At 35.2% G+C, this 15,157-nt stretch overlaps 5 protein-coding genes across 5 annotated transcripts; 3 read left to right on the top strand and 2 right to left on the bottom strand.

Moving 5' to 3' along the window:
• Window positions 1-64: 64 nt before the first annotated feature.
• On the bottom strand, window positions 65-1,248 carry PHYBLDRAFT_152729 (hypothetical protein; the record flags this gene model as incomplete). Its single annotated transcript, XM_018432981.1, has 4 exons — window positions 65-226; window positions 302-487; window positions 567-872; window positions 931-1,248. The coding sequence occupies 4 exons, from the start codon at window positions 1,246-1,248 to the stop codon at window positions 65-67; spliced, it is 972 nt and encodes a 323-aa protein (XP_018284200.1).
• A 213-nt stretch (window positions 1,249-1,461) lies between these two features.
• PHYBLDRAFT_175456 (hypothetical protein) lies at window positions 1,462-2,718 on the top strand (the record flags this gene model as incomplete). Its single annotated transcript, XM_018437490.1, has 6 exons — window positions 1,462-1,468; window positions 1,921-1,986; window positions 2,169-2,236; window positions 2,332-2,368; window positions 2,433-2,506; window positions 2,656-2,718. The coding sequence occupies 6 exons, from the start codon at window positions 1,462-1,464 to the stop codon at window positions 2,716-2,718; spliced, it is 315 nt and encodes a 104-aa protein (XP_018284199.1).
• A 2,941-nt stretch (window positions 2,719-5,659) lies between these two features.
• Window positions 5,660-6,776, bottom strand: PHYBLDRAFT_73706 (hypothetical protein; the record flags this gene model as incomplete). Its single annotated transcript, XM_018442902.1, has 2 exons — window positions 5,660-5,964; window positions 6,102-6,776. Coding segments are annotated over 2 exons (980 nt in total), but the record flags the coding sequence as incomplete, so codon positions are not given.
• A 2,410-nt stretch (window positions 6,777-9,186) lies between these two features.
• Window positions 9,187-10,477, top strand: PHYBLDRAFT_73168 (hypothetical protein; the record flags this gene model as incomplete). The annotated part of the gene is made up of 4 exons (XM_018442796.1): window positions 9,187-9,223; window positions 9,439-9,911; window positions 9,943-10,033; window positions 10,356-10,477. The coding sequence occupies 4 exons, from the start codon at window positions 9,187-9,189 to the stop codon at window positions 10,475-10,477; spliced, it is 723 nt and encodes a 240-aa protein (XP_018284197.1).
• A 968-nt stretch (window positions 10,478-11,445) lies between these two features.
• On the top strand, window positions 11,446-12,363 carry PHYBLDRAFT_26665 (Homeodomain-like DNA binding domain-containing transcription factor; the record flags this gene model as incomplete). Its single annotated transcript, XM_018439896.1, has 1 exon — window positions 11,446-12,363. A coding segment is annotated over one exon (918 nt), but the record flags the coding sequence as incomplete, so codon positions are not given.
• Between the last annotated feature and the right edge of the window lie 2,794 nt (window positions 12,364-15,157).

Below are 15,157 nucleotides of genomic sequence, written 5' to 3'. Positions count from 1 at the left end.
ATTGATAGTATTGTGTATGTAAAAAGTAATACGTAGATAAAAAGAGAGAAACATTTTTTTTTATTTAGAGCCCGTCTCTAAGAGCCCACCGAGGAAAATTGGGGCTAATGTTATCTGGGACTGCTGAGTTGGACACACTAGTAGTGATCCTACGGATCCTTTGATTAGCACTTGACCCCATGGCCTGGACAGCATAAGTGTCAACAAGTGCAATGAAACGGTTGCACTGAAATACATTCGTTAATAATTCACTCAATATAATAATACACCAATACAAACGTATTACTCCAAATTAATCTACCTCATCGCTTCTCCAGCCTGGTTGTACAATATGAATGACATGTTTTATGCCATCCTCATCCATTTCATCGGCAGACTCTCCATCTGACATTACTGCTTTTTGGAGAGTGTTGGCACAGTCTCTGAGCATTACAAGATCAATTGCCTCCTTATTGTCTTTGTAGGCCAGTACATGGCGACACTCATTCTAGTAATAAGTTTTGTTAATTTGTTATTTTTATTTTTAATTTTCAACTATAAACTATATATATTAGCATAATACTCACATCATCTGCACGGGCTGCTCTTCGTGTAAGAGCGTTTGTTTCCGCTATCTCATCATCAGACATTCTCTCACGACGGGTTCTACTAGTGAAGTTGGTGTGCAACCTCTTTCGGAGGTCACTCCGTCTCATACTAGAGGAACCAAACCTGCGCTCAAGGTTAGAAAGAAGTCTCTCGGCTATCTCCCTGTTGGGAGATTTGTTGAAAGCAACATTTGTATCCCATCTGGGCTTGAGGTTGTTGGCCAGGATATTTTCTGGCGTTCTCAAGCTAAGTTTGGGTTTCCACATAAGGTTGTGAATATGAGCCTGATAAATAAATCATGAGAAAATGAATTGATAAAATATTTTATAATATGTTACTCACATAAACTGCATTAGATTCTTCACGGGTAGGCTCATGGTTGGAGATGACAACAGGTGCAGCAACAGTGAGTTTGGCTCTCACAGGAGCAGCAAGGGGAGTTCTGGCCAAACTATCTATGGCACTGATGGTGTTGGTGCTGGTGGTGGCAAGAACGCCAATTCTGCCATTCATGTTGGTCAGAGTTTGCTCAACATTGCCGATCTGTCCTTTTACGGTAGACATATCAGCTCTCACAGTAGAAAGTATTTCCATAAGCTGCTGATTGGTAATCTCAACAGGACGAAGGGCAATTGCGCGTTCACGTCTTGTGTTAGTCATTGTCTACAGAATATAATAAAATGAAAGGTTATAATGATTAGTTTCAGATTATATTATTATTATTGCTGTCATTCTACAATTAAATTTATGTAAATTTAATTAAAAATAAATCGTATCAAGTTTACATACTTGAATTGTTAGAACAAGTGTATTGATTTGGGAGTATAAGTGTAGTAAGTAGCAAGAGAGTAAGAGCAAGGGAAAGTGTATTATATGAAAGGTATGATTATTATATATATTCAAAATATATTTGATATATGAATCTCTATTAATACTTCTTGTAATGACTGGGATGTAAATCGGTTTTCATATTGCTTTGGGACTTGATGAAATCATTTTAGCCTTTTGTTTTAAACACACTTTTTTCTTTTTTTTTTAAGATTTTTTTTTTTACTTTTTTTATTCGTTTTTTGTTATTTCCCTCTTTTCTCTCTCTTTTCAATTCTTGTTATATTTGCAAATTTTTCTGGTAAGATTGTTTTTGGTTCAAAATACTTCTTTACAAAGAACAAAAGAATTAATTTTTTTGTCTGTCATAGGTATTCTCTCTGTTTCTCTCTCTTCACTCTTTACACTCGCAAGGTTTTATGGTAAGGCACTTTCTTTGTTTTAAAAGAAATATATACTTCTTCATGTATAACTAAAAAATAACAATATATTTTAATGTCATAGAAACTCACTCTTCGTCTCATTCTGATGCGCCATCTTCACAACAGTCATCCGGATTAGCCAGGGTTAGTAAATATACTTTATGCCATCATTCCATACAATCATTCTGACTTTTTTCTTTCTTTAATATAGGCCACATCGCCAAAAATACTCTCTACAATCAAACACGGATATTGACACGGTAATATTCTATTTTATTTTAATCTATTTCTTTTTAATATTTATCTAACTGAATATAATTTCTATTATAGATGAACATCCCTCTTACGAACGTGCCATTCCTCAAGAACTTCCATCCCATGCTACCGTCATTGCCATGGTAAGCCTTTTATTTACTTCTATAAATACAATAATATTATTTATACTGTATATTAATGTATATTCTCTACTAGAGACGATATTACCACTTTACAGATAATATCTTGGTCTGCAAAGAAATTCTTTGCCTTTGGTATGTAAATCAATCATTCTATCACGCAATTCACAAAAATTAATTCTTTCCTATCGTTTTATAGTCAAAGAAATCATAATCCCGTGCTTTACTGTAAATGTTTTATTTCTTTGTCCATTTGTACTGGGTACTTCCAATGTAAGTATTAATTAGTCCATAAAATTTGCAGTATAAAACACGCACGCACTCCCATCACTAATGTTTTATCTATTCTCAAAGAGTACTGCTCTTACCCCTAAAAAAAGGTAACGAGCACCTCATTTTCTTCAGGTATTTGTTTTTTGTAGAAAATTTTTCATCCCAAATATAACAAGCTTGCCAAGCAAGAAGTAGCTGAGGATATAGAATAGCTTTATTAGATTTGAAACCTAGAAACATTCTATTCTTTCCAATAAAAATAAAAGCGTAAACCATTACCAACCTAACAAGAATGGGAAACCAAATAAATAAAGAACATATTACTGGTCCATAATTTTAAAGACGTGTTTTTATGCTGTTGATGATTGGAGGTTTTAAAGAACTGTCAGTATAGGTGGTCAGTAAAGGTGGTCAGTAAAGGTGAGGTGTAGTACAGATAAACCATTGGAGCAATATACATGATGTAATCCGTCTTTGACCTTTCCTGTTCTGTGTCAAGAATACCGAGATAAATCCGTAGTTTTAAATATTTTTATTTATTTATTAAGCATAACGAGTATATCAAAAGTGCTACCAAACCTTACTTGCGGAACCCCCCATCTACATATACTGTAGTGTTTGTAAGTCTCGCACATACAGTGCTAGATGACCTTAAAACCTAGTGGAAAAAAATATCAACTATGATATATCACGTTATTCCAGTACCGTTTGCCCATATATACACGTCAGTATTTTTCTACTTTTTTCCAGTGGTCATTGTATTTTCTGTTTGTCAACTCTTCTGTTTTCTGAACTGTCTGGTAAGCAAATCATAGTCTTATTTACTTTGCATTGTATTAACAAAAGTTATTATTTTTATAGACAATATTACTATAATTGAGACATTTATCCAAAACGTTGATATATATATCTTTATGTTAAAGACATCCATCTGTTCTCGTGTTTAACTTTATTGTAAGTACATTTATATTTTTTAAATAATCTGTTGCTCTCAAATAAATATACCTAGAACATTCTTTCTAATCCACCCTATAATTATTTTTTATAAAAGTAAACAAACAGGCCAAGAAAGCATGCCACAGCAAGCAATGGAATACAGTAGGAGTCGATTGCACCAGAGGTGGACCAATGGATATACGAAAGGAATAATACAATATCCACTAAAATAAATGACGTTATCATGAGTGTGATGTTTCTACCCAATTGCAACAGGAGACGATTAGTGATGTAGACAAATAGAAATAGCTAGAAACAATAAGAAAAATTTTTCAAACCAATAAAAACCTTTAAAATGACCCATAAACCTGTAAATCTTGACTAAATCTTGACCAAATCTTGACCAAATCTCTTCTTTAACAACCCATATATAGTAATAAAAAGATGTTGAATGCTATATGCTGTATTTGAAAAAAAACCCAAAACCAATATAAAATGAAAAATCTGTGGTCTGATAAAAGCGCGTCTATATTTTCACAACCAAAATATATTACATAAAAGTATATCAAACTTTTTCTTTTTGTGTTCCTAAAATTCAGTATACTAATTGTATTCATTTAGCTCACGAATTTTAAAAAATTGGCATCATAAATTCCGATCGAATTCATGCTGAATTTTATTCATTCAGACAGTATTTGGTCAAGATTTAGTATACTGAATTGGCCCTTCTTTTGCAGTGTCAAACATGTTAACCAAGAGACCCAAAAGTGCAGGTGGAGTACAACGTTTTTGAAGAGCGTGCCAGATGATTCGTCGATCTACTGTATCATAGGCAGCCTTGATATCCAGAAATGCAACAACAGGGTAGTGCTTATGACGGTGATAATAGGCTTTTGTCAGATCATGGAGACAGAGAGCTTGATCCAAAGCACCACGGCGAGGACGAAAACCACCTTGAGTCACATCCAAAGGAGGAGAGTACTTGTGCAACTGGGGGGCTATACACATCTCAAAAAGCTTACGCAGTACAGAGGTCAAGGAGATTGGCCAGTAGTTTGCCGGGTCAGTTGGACTACCCTTCTTGAAGATTGGGAAGACCTGGGCTTGGCACCACAAACTTGGAACATATGACCATTGCCAGCAAACTGTAAATAATAAAGCAAGAATGGGTGAGACATGTATTTTTACAGGTTTTAGTATTTCAACTCTGATATAATCAGGCCCTGGTGCCTTGTGGTTAGGCATAAATTGCATGAATTCCTCCACAATTGATGAGTTAAATGGAGAGTCATCAGAGGCAAAAGGCACACTGTTATAAGTCATTGTTGGTGCTGGTGGTTGGGTTGCTGGAAGTATATGTCCACTATATACTGTTGCCAAATGGTCACAAATTGTTGCTGCTGCTACGGCTGGTCCATCGTCATGCTGGAAGGTATGTTGTGGCTGTCTATGGCGTTTTAACTGTTTTATTTTTGACGTTGCTTTGCTGAAATCACGTTCCATAGACTGACAAAACACATGCCAAGACTGGCGTTTGGCTTGCTGAACTTGGGATCGGAATTCAGTCTGTGCATGCTTGTGTTTAGTCCACCAAACAACTTTGTCAATACCTATTGCTAGGCGCCATTTTTTGTAACATTTGTTACAATGATCTGCTGCTGTTTGTAATGCCACATTCCAGAAGGATTTCCAATGGTTGGGGCGAGAGGGTCGATGTCCAATTAAGCTATTTAGTGAGTTGTAAATGAGTGAATTGAACTCATCAGTTATAGCATCAATGTCAGGTTTGGTGAGTGGCGGATTCAGTACAATTTCTTGCAAGGTGGAAAGGAGGGAGATTGAGTTTTGAGTGAAGATATGAGCATAAAGAGCATGGACATCAGGTTCATTGAGACGTGAGAGGTTCCATGTCTTGCGTAATGGTGGTGACATATTGGTAGAGTGCTGTAGGTCATAGGTAAAGGAAAGTGATAAAAGGCGATGATCTGATCCAAGGGACAAGTCAGTAGCAATATGAAGAGAAGGATTGATGAGTGGCATATTAGTTATAAAAAGGTCAATAATACTGCTGATTTCATAGTTGTTGCGGAAAGAAATATATGTTGGTATGCACGGTGCAAGATCTGCATTTACAACTGATAGAGATCTCTCTTCTATCCAAGAACATAGTGCCAGTCCACGAGAATTTGATGCATAGTCACCAGTAACAGAGCCAAGTCATGCATTGAAGTCACCACAAAGAATGATATCATGTGTTAAAGGAATGGAAGAGAGTACATGTAGGACATCATGAGTGGGCATAGTTGGTGGAAGATATGAGCATACAATTCTGAGTGAGCTAATTTTGACGGCCAGAGCATATTTTGAGGGCATAGGTATTTGAGTGACAGCATAAGGACAGTGAGGTGAGATGAGAACAGAAACATCCATAGAGCCCCTATAGGTGCCAGCTACAGGAGAGCCATACAAGTGAATCTGTGACCATGATGTGGGAAGACGTGAGGGAAAGAGGAGCCATGTTTCTGTAATGAAGAGCATATGTAAGGATTGACAGTGTTGAAGGGTATCGTGAATGGCTCTGGGTTGCAGGCCATTGGCATTCCATAATCCGATATTGAGATTACTCATTCAGACATAGTGACTGATGAGCTGTGCTGACGTTTGAACAATGACCCACCAGTGGCATTGGTAAGAGTGGTGCGTGTGGGTATTTCATCTTCACTGATCCACCCTTCCTCACAAAAGAAGTGACCAACTGGGATAGCAACATGAGGGCGCAAGAACTGGAGGGCCTGAAGACATTTATCATGGTAAAGCACGGCAGCAGTGTTGGCAAGTTCATGAGTGGACAGAGGTGCATACTTGGGATCAGCAACATTATCAGGGTCAAGTGGATCAAATGCGTCCAAAATCTCAACAGAAGCAGTTATCAGTTTGGCCTTAAAGGCATCAGCATACTGGACATGAACAAGGACGCCAATGACACCTCTGGCTGGGAAGTTAATGTCCAAAAGTCGAGAAGAATCCACACCAAGAGTGCAGAGAGAGGAACAGACTTCTTTGTACTTAAGACGTCTTGATCGTGGAATATAAATATATTCATAACCAGAAGGTCCAGAGGGAAGAGCAAACATACAGACAGAAGCTGCAATACGGCAAGCAGATGGAACAGCAGATATTTTTGGGGCAGTTACAGGAAGAGAAACACTGGCTTTACTAGCCCAAGTGGAGGCTTCCAGACCTGGTTCTTTGTTTTTGTCAGGAGCACCTACCGCGCCGGCTGGGTTCGAAAGTGAAATTTCTGAAAAGTTTTTTTCAGATGCACTCTGGGATGTATCTCCTTATTTTATTCTACGGAGAGTTTGAATTTTGAAAATCCGTTGAGGTAGTGACAGGTTTTACTTTTGGTAAATTTAATTAGAATTGTATTTGTTTATATCAATCAGAAATATTTTTTCTTGTATTTTTAAGATCTTTTAATGATATATATTTATTATTTTTATTATTATCTCTGAGTATTCATGTTTCTAAAATATGAAGGGTTCTCACTTCTATATTCATCCATCAACCTCACAGTATCTGCGAGTGCTCTTTTTATAAGATCTGCCTTTGTTTGATCTAAGCCAGGAATTGTCTTCAAAGTTTGAAGATCTACAAAGCCATGATGCATTGTTGCAGAATAAGCTGCAATTTTGTCAAAGACATATACACCTCTATCTTCAGCAGTACCTCCTCTCTCTAATTCCTCTTCTACTTCTTTCTCAACTTCGTTCTCGTTTGCATTTACAGCGTCTTGTTGGTTCAATACCACTCCTGCTATCTCCCGTTGCTCGATGAAGCTGAATTTTGCCCCACAGTAACGCTTCAACAAATGTGAATGCTTGCATGAGATCTGGTGGGTCAGAAAGTTCGGGCAGGTGCAGCTTTGTATCAAGTCATTTGATATATTGACGGTATACCACTTATCTTCTGTTACAAAAGATCTTATTTGCCACTCACCATTATAATCATCCATGCTGTTACCAGTCTCACCCAAAGGGTTGAGAATCATGGAAGGGAGCATGTCTTTTTGGATTTTTGAAGCAACAAAAGAATTTCTTGCTAACTCATTATCAATGGGACCTATCTTACCATTGTTGAAGTGAATACGCTCAACCTCTTGTTCAAAATAGAACTCCACATCATTTGTCAAGATAAAAATCAGTCGATCCAATCTTCTGATGCGTGCACGACCAAAGTAGATTGTCTTGAGTTGATTGTGCCATGATTCTACATAGTTGTTTGTCACATATCTCTGATGTTGTTGGCTAACGTATGGGCGCCCCCATCTTTGCAACAATTCTTTGTTCTCGGTCCATTTCTTCTCAAAATATTTCAAAAACTGAGATTGATCCTGAACCATCAGTTTAAAATCTTCAATTGCCCTTAGGAACACGTCTTCATTGGACTCAATGAGAATGTGTCTCAGGTAGTTCTTTAGTGCAGTCTTATAATTCCCAAGTTGTTCTGATGTATAAGAGGCATTAAGTTTAATCTTGCTGTCAAGGTTGTGCTGCCAAGCGCAAAGAACATGAAAATCACAGTAGTGAATTGTAGCATGAGGTAATGCTTCTTTGATTGCATTAACCTCCATAATGCTACAGTCAATGGTGATATTCATTGGTACGAAGCTGCTCTTGATGCGCAGGTAGTCAACCCAAATTTTGATGGGTATGGCTGTCTGGTTGTTTGTCACCATGTATGCAACAGGGAATCCCTTTCCTGTTTGAGGATGGCGAGTGACCAAAGTATATAATACTTTGTCGCTTCTGGACAAAATGGAATGGGTGGCATTGAGACAAAAAGATTGCGAGATTCTCATGATTGAAACTTGCATTGGTGATTGAAATCCAAAGACAAATTGTTTTTTACCGTCATTATAAACAGAAAGATTGATTTCAAAAATGCAATAGTTTTGTTCTGCTAGCTTTACATTTAACCAGATGGAAATAGGTGCATTTTCATCAGAAGCAAACATATATAACAAAGTAGTCATCTATTTCATATACAAGTATTTATTTGATATATAAATATTAATTTAATACGAAAGCTCTGTTATATTCATTGACAAACCTTTCTCATTCTGTTGTAAATTTCTTCATAATTAGGCTTTCTAACGCCAACTCCCCAACTATCAATCTGTCTAAGAACTGAAATTCTTGTACTTTTACAGCTGCTGACACTTTTCAACTGATCTTCAATAATCTTTACGGCTTCAGAAGGCAAAGGAAGAGTTCTGACTTCGTCCCAGTCTCCAGGAACATGGTTTACATGTGCCCTTGTTTGGCAAAATGTAACAACATTGGGGTTGTTGAGATGCTGTATGATTTTTAAGGCAGCTGTACAAGAGTATGCCTTTGTATCTTTCTGGGCAAGACGTAATTGACAGTTTGTTATATATTGGCCAGCACGGTGGCATTTTTTAGTCTCTCCAAAAACTAAACCTTTTCCAGAATATTTATGCTTTTTATTCCATTTTGTTGAGCATAAGGCATTGATTCGCTCCAGACACTCTTCCCATTCACTAGCTTTTACTAATATTGTCGAATTCAAAGGAAGCATCTTGATTCCTTCCAAAGGCAAGCTGATCAAGACTTGTTGAATGGTGGAAATATCATAAATAGTGTTGTTTATATTGTTGTTAGACATAATTGAAGTTTGTTTTTAAGAAAGAGGGAAGTGATTATTTGTTGAAAAAAAATGCCATGTGTGGGATGCAAAAGCCACTATCTGTCATTAAAGTTAGAAAGCCACAGGACTAAATTAAATACTAATTCAAACTCTCCGTAGAATAAAATAAGGAGATACCAACTTCGATTCTGAGTATTTGGTTTGTGACTGCCAGCACAAAACAAAAGAACATTATAAGATTACAGCCGCTGATCCAACTTGTAAAGAGAAGGCAATTCCTAGTATATTACTAAATACTAATAATCCCTATCTGAAAACAAAAAAGGCTACCAATAAGGCAATTATTCTTGCTGATCTTGAATATAGTCATACTGGTACTGACGACCTACTGTGTTTGCAGTCCTTTGATCTTGCTCTTGATACACCTGTAGAGATTTTGCATACTGTGACTCTTAGAGTTTATAAATATCTTGTTAATCATCTGTTCAAGGAAGTTTTAAAGGGCAACAATGCTTCACAAGTAAAGTTATCTGATTTGCTGAAGCAAGCAAAAGGGTTCAGAAACTTCACAAGAACTTTCAGAAAGAAGCTTAGACATAGTGAGTCTTATCTTGACAAGAAGTTCAAGATTCTGGTGCAAGTCTTGCCACCTATTCTTAACACTGAAGTTAGTATGATTGCTAAGCCCTTCATGGAACTTTGCATTCTATCATCTCTTTTATTTATTCAAGAGGTCGATTCTGATTTTGATCAATATCTCAACAATGTTGATAATACTGCTCGTTGTCTTGTTGTCTTTGTACAAATATGATGTATATGCCAAAACCAAGTTCAGCTTAACCCTGAAGACACACCTTCTGCTGCACTTGAAGGAAGACATCAAGAGGTTTGATTGTGCTTTCCACTTTGAGACTGAAAAGGGTAAACAATTCAACAAGTTCATCTGAACTCATTTGGTGTACTAAAACCGTTGTGCTGATAAGAGCATTCACAGCGGTCTGTGTAAATTTAACAAGAATGTTAATTTAGATAGAAAATTTAGATTTTTCATCTCCAGCAAATTGCTCAACTAAAAGTTTTAACTGATTATTTCTCAATAATAATTACCATCTTTTTAAATTTAACAATTCACAAAAACATACAGGGCTTTTTTACATACACTGCTAATTTTACTCAGACCACTGTGGATGGTCTATATTATCTCTTTTAAATGCGATTTTTTTATTTTACATAATTATTTTAGTTACATATAATGCTGTGGATGCTCTAACAGGGATCTTGCCCTTAAGTTTGGAAAGCAGAACATACTCAGATATATTACCAGTGGAAGCTTATGGATTAACAAATTTACAGGTACTCAAGTAAAAGGTGAATCTGATATGTTTGCCTTTCTTAATGATCAAGGAACTAAATTTTCCAATAATTACTTTGGCAAACACTAGGAATTTGTAGATAACAATCACGTGAAAACAAAAATAGTTGCTGGTGTCTCTGTCATGTTTTCTTACAGTAATAATGCTAACAGGCTATTTTTTAGAAAGGCGGTACAGTGGTCCCTCGATAATTTCAAGGCCTAGGGAAGGCCAGGTGTCTTGAAATTATAGAAGAGTGAAATTAACGAGTTCGGAGTATATATTTTCCGCCAACTATGGGCGGAGTTTACATTATTCTTTAATAGAAAAAAAATATATCAAGTAATGATTTGATATGCTTCAATCCTCTGTTTAAATTCATTCTAGTTAAATATAACCCCTGGCTGCATTACTGTTTTCTACCCCCCTGTCTCGTAACCAATTATTGTTTCAAATTCTTATTCAATCAAATAATAACAGCTTTTTGGTATGCTTTTAGCTTATTATATAATGCTTATCTAATATCATTTTCAATTTTTTTTGATACTTTAATGAAATCTATCAAATCCAGAACTAAACAATAAAAATGAGCAAAAAAAACGTTTCACTTAATATTGCAAATCACATTGAGATTTGTGATATTAAAAAGAAAAAGCCATTTATGAGTAACCCCCAATTGGCTGAATGGGCAAAGGAAACCTTTGGCCTTCAAAAAGCTCCTGATGCTTCTACAATCTCAAAGATTTTGAAGAGAGGAGACCAGAGCTTGATAATGCAAGCCGACGTAAAAAACAGAAAGCGCGTTAGAAAGGGGAAATGGCCTGTATGTAATATATCTCAACATTATGCATTTTTGCTCCATATAAAAAATAAAATTAACCTTATTATATTGTCACACAACTATAGCAAATTGAAGAAGCAGTGATTCTTTGGATCAACATTGCTGAAAATAATCAGATTCCCATCACTTGGGAATTGATTAAGACTAAAGCTACTATTTTCGCTGAAAGAATAGGCGTTAAAAACTTTAGTGCTTCTCAAGGCTGGATGGAGAAGTTTGGAAAGCGTCATTGCATTAAAATGAATCGAATTCATGGTGAGGCTGGTTCTACTGATATAGAATCGCTTCAGATTGACAAGGCTGCCATCAAAGAGAAGATAGAGGGATATAGTGCTTGTGACATATATAACTTTGATGAAACAGCACTCTTTTATGCTGCCCCACCAAGAACAACAATTTCTCACCAGAAATTTTCTGGTTGGAAAGATAACAAGAAGCGCCTGACTGTAGGTCTCTTGTGTAATGCAGACGGAATGGACAAGTGGTCCAATGTACTGATGATTGGGCATGCAAGAAGACCAAACTGCTTCAACAAGAACAACAAGAAGCAAGAAGCAAGTGATCATGGATTCTCCATGTATCATTACAATAGCAATGCTTGGATGACAAGATCGATCTTTCATGTTTTCCTCCGTTGCTTTGATCATGCCATGAAAGCTCAAAAGCGCAAAGTTCTTTTGATTCTCGACAATTTCTCTGGTCATATAGTTGATTATACATCTACAAACGTTGAGCTTCTTTTTTTGCCACCAAACACCACTTCCCACCTTCAGCCATTGGATGGTGGTATCATTCGGGCTTTTAAGGCTTATTTCAAGCGTAAACAGTATGCCAAGGCATATCAGTATATTGGCATGATTCAAAATGGCAATCAAGATAAAATCGGGCCAATTGATAAAATCTTTGAAATTGATCAATTGTGGGCCATGAAATGGATAAGAGAGGCTTGGGAATCTGTCTCGGCAAAGACTATTGAGAACTGCTGGAATGCAACAATCTTTCACTTTATTGAAGACAAAGATAGTGAAGGTAGTAGTAAGATAATTTATTGGTCATAATAGTAGTATAATCTTTTAATTCCACTTTCTTAATATTCTAAATATAATTTATAGATGTAAACCAGGCTATGATTCAGCAAAGTCTGGCTAAAAAGGTTCTCGTTGAGGGTTTACAAGAAACCCTGGACAAGATTGCTGGATCAGGTCTTCTGTCTCTTGAAGATTGTCTGACCAGCGAATCAGATCCACTCTATGAGAGACAATGCACTCATAGAGTGATCAATGAGAATGAGATCACTGACATTGTCATGAAAGAGTATGATGCAGACGACAATGCAGCCAACAACAACAGCAATGAAGAAATTGCTGAAGTGGAATCAGCAGTTCCTTTCAAGAGAACTTATTCTGCTTCGGAAAAGTTTGAGTGTGTTTGCACGCTTTTGGATATCTTGGAAGACGAGGATATTGACAGAGACTTCGTCAGTAAGGTTGAAGGCCTTAGAAACAAGTTCCAGAAAACCGCGAACTCAAAGCAAACTAAAGTAACCAGCTTCTTTAAGTCTTTTTAAAATTTATTCTTTTTCAAATAAAATAAAAACAATTTTCTATAAGAAATATATTTTTCTTCATTTAAAAATAGAAAAAAAAAGTTAGCAGCCAAGTACAGTCAAAGCTTGATTTCGTAATATGTTTGTAAATAGTAACAATTGCAAATAACAATAAATAGTAATGACAGATAGAAATAATAAAATCTACAATAAAAACTTTTGTAACAAACAAATTAGAATTATATTTATATTTTTCAAGTGAATAATCTTTACTAAACAATTAATAAATGAAACTTAATCAAAATATAGCACATATAGTTTTATTTTATTTCTAAAAAAAAATGAAAAAAAAATTTTTTAAAAAAAGTAAGCTAGATGACAACTTGATAACCCAGTGTTTGGCATGAAAACTTAACGCACTTGACATTGATGTCAATTACAAAATCGTGAAAAGCTAGAATTAAAAAAATTTAAACCAAGCTATAACTATATTGCTCTCGTCTGATTGGCTAATTTTTTTTTCTGTAAGGATTCAAGGCCAAAAAATTTCGTGAAAGTGAAATTAACGAGAATCGTGAAAGTTAAGCCCTATTTTTCGAGTTGGGTCTTCAGAGCCTTGAAATTATCGAAGTGTGAAATTAAAGGGGCGTGAAATTATCGAGGGACCACTGTAGAAAGTAATAGTGTTTTGCGCATTCAGCATTACCAGCTTTTCTTGCCTAACCTGAACTTGGCAAAAGTTGAATGCCAGCCCATTGAACATTACTACAATTTGGAAGATGATAAAATTGAATGCATGCTACATCTGACTTCAGGTGAGCATCTTTCTCACATCAACCTCCTCAAGTTTGGATCTTGTCACTTCTTTTGCAAGAATTACTTCCATTTTTTATATTAGAAATAAAAGAAAAATATCTAATAATAATGAATTTTACTAGTGAAGAAGACTGTACCATATAGTATAATTATCTAAGTGCTCATTTTATTATGTAACTGATAGTTTACCCTCCATTTTTGTACTTCTTTTAACTTCAGATGTGGCTTATGAGCACTCAATTTAATGCTAATTGAAATACCACTTCTACGGGTGCTCTAAGTATTTCTATTAGGTGCTTCTCAAAAAGTAACAACGAGTTTTGATTTTAGAAGTACCAACCCTTCAAAAAAAAATTGTTTTTGAGATTTTTCTGAAAAAAGAAACAGTTTTCAGCCTAAATTAACTTTTACAGATAAAAAACCCTTATTTTAGGCTCAGAGACCCAAAATTACTATTTTTATACAAGAATTTCTCTTGATGTGATGCTGTCATATTTGAGATCAGCATAGAAAAGAGGTGATAATAATAAGATAGGATAATTTGGAGAAGAGTACAAGGAGTAATTAAATAAGGTAAAAGATTGAAAGCGGTCTTTGATACACAGGTATAAGAGACAAATTGTATATTTTATTATGGACATGGCATTTCTCTCGTTCCTTGGCTCAGTTGGTGATTGCACCACAACTGTGTCAACAGTGACTGGTTGCATCTTGTAGTGATTAAAGATCTTTGTTTTTTAGCAATATTGCAGATTTGCTCTATGCAACTACAAATAAAATTGCTAGAAAAGATATTAATAAATTGCAATTATTAAGAAATCAAATATTACTAAACTGAGCTTTGACTATACTATAATAGAATGTGTTTTATCTAATTAAAATAATTATAAAAACCAAAATAATATTTTATTACTAATTTAAGAACTTTTGTCTTTCATTCTTTCTAATAGAATTTTTTTCTATTCTTGTTTTACTAATTAAAATAAGGTTATGACAGATAGATAAATATAGCAAGATGTGAATAAAATCTAACATCAATAAGTTAATGACAATTAAAGTAAATTACTTAAAAGGGAACTGGAGATTCTACTGCAATTTGCAAGAATCACCAGCTTAATCTCAAGTTAAATCTCCAGCTGAATCCTCAGTAGAATTCCCACTTTTTTCTTGTAGTGTTTGAGTAAATTAAAATATCATTGTAGGAAATAGCAGCACTTAAACTACAAATCTGCAGCAAAGGTGCTAACCTACAACTTTATTCTAAGCCAATAGAAATCAATATTCAATAACTCTGGATCTACAACAGAGTTGTAGATTGACAACTTTCTTTTAGACTAATAATACGCCATATATTAACCTATAAGCCTTACTTTTGAGTAGATACTATTTATGAGATTTCAAATTATATCTAATATGATTTATAAAATTTCAGATTATTTTTGCATCTAATCTAATCAAATATTCTAAATATGGCAAGACTATATCTTTTT

The sequence above is a fragment of the Phycomyces blakesleeanus genome, assembly GCF_001638985.1.
Source record: "Phycomyces blakesleeanus NRRL 1555(-) unplaced genomic scaffold PHYBLscaffold_38, whole genome shotgun sequence".
NCBI lineage: Eukaryota > Fungi > Mucoromycota > Mucoromycetes > Mucorales > Phycomycetaceae > Phycomyces > Phycomyces blakesleeanus.
Note: the sequence above shows the minus strand (reverse complement) of the source record. Positions and strands in the feature narration are given on the sequence as shown.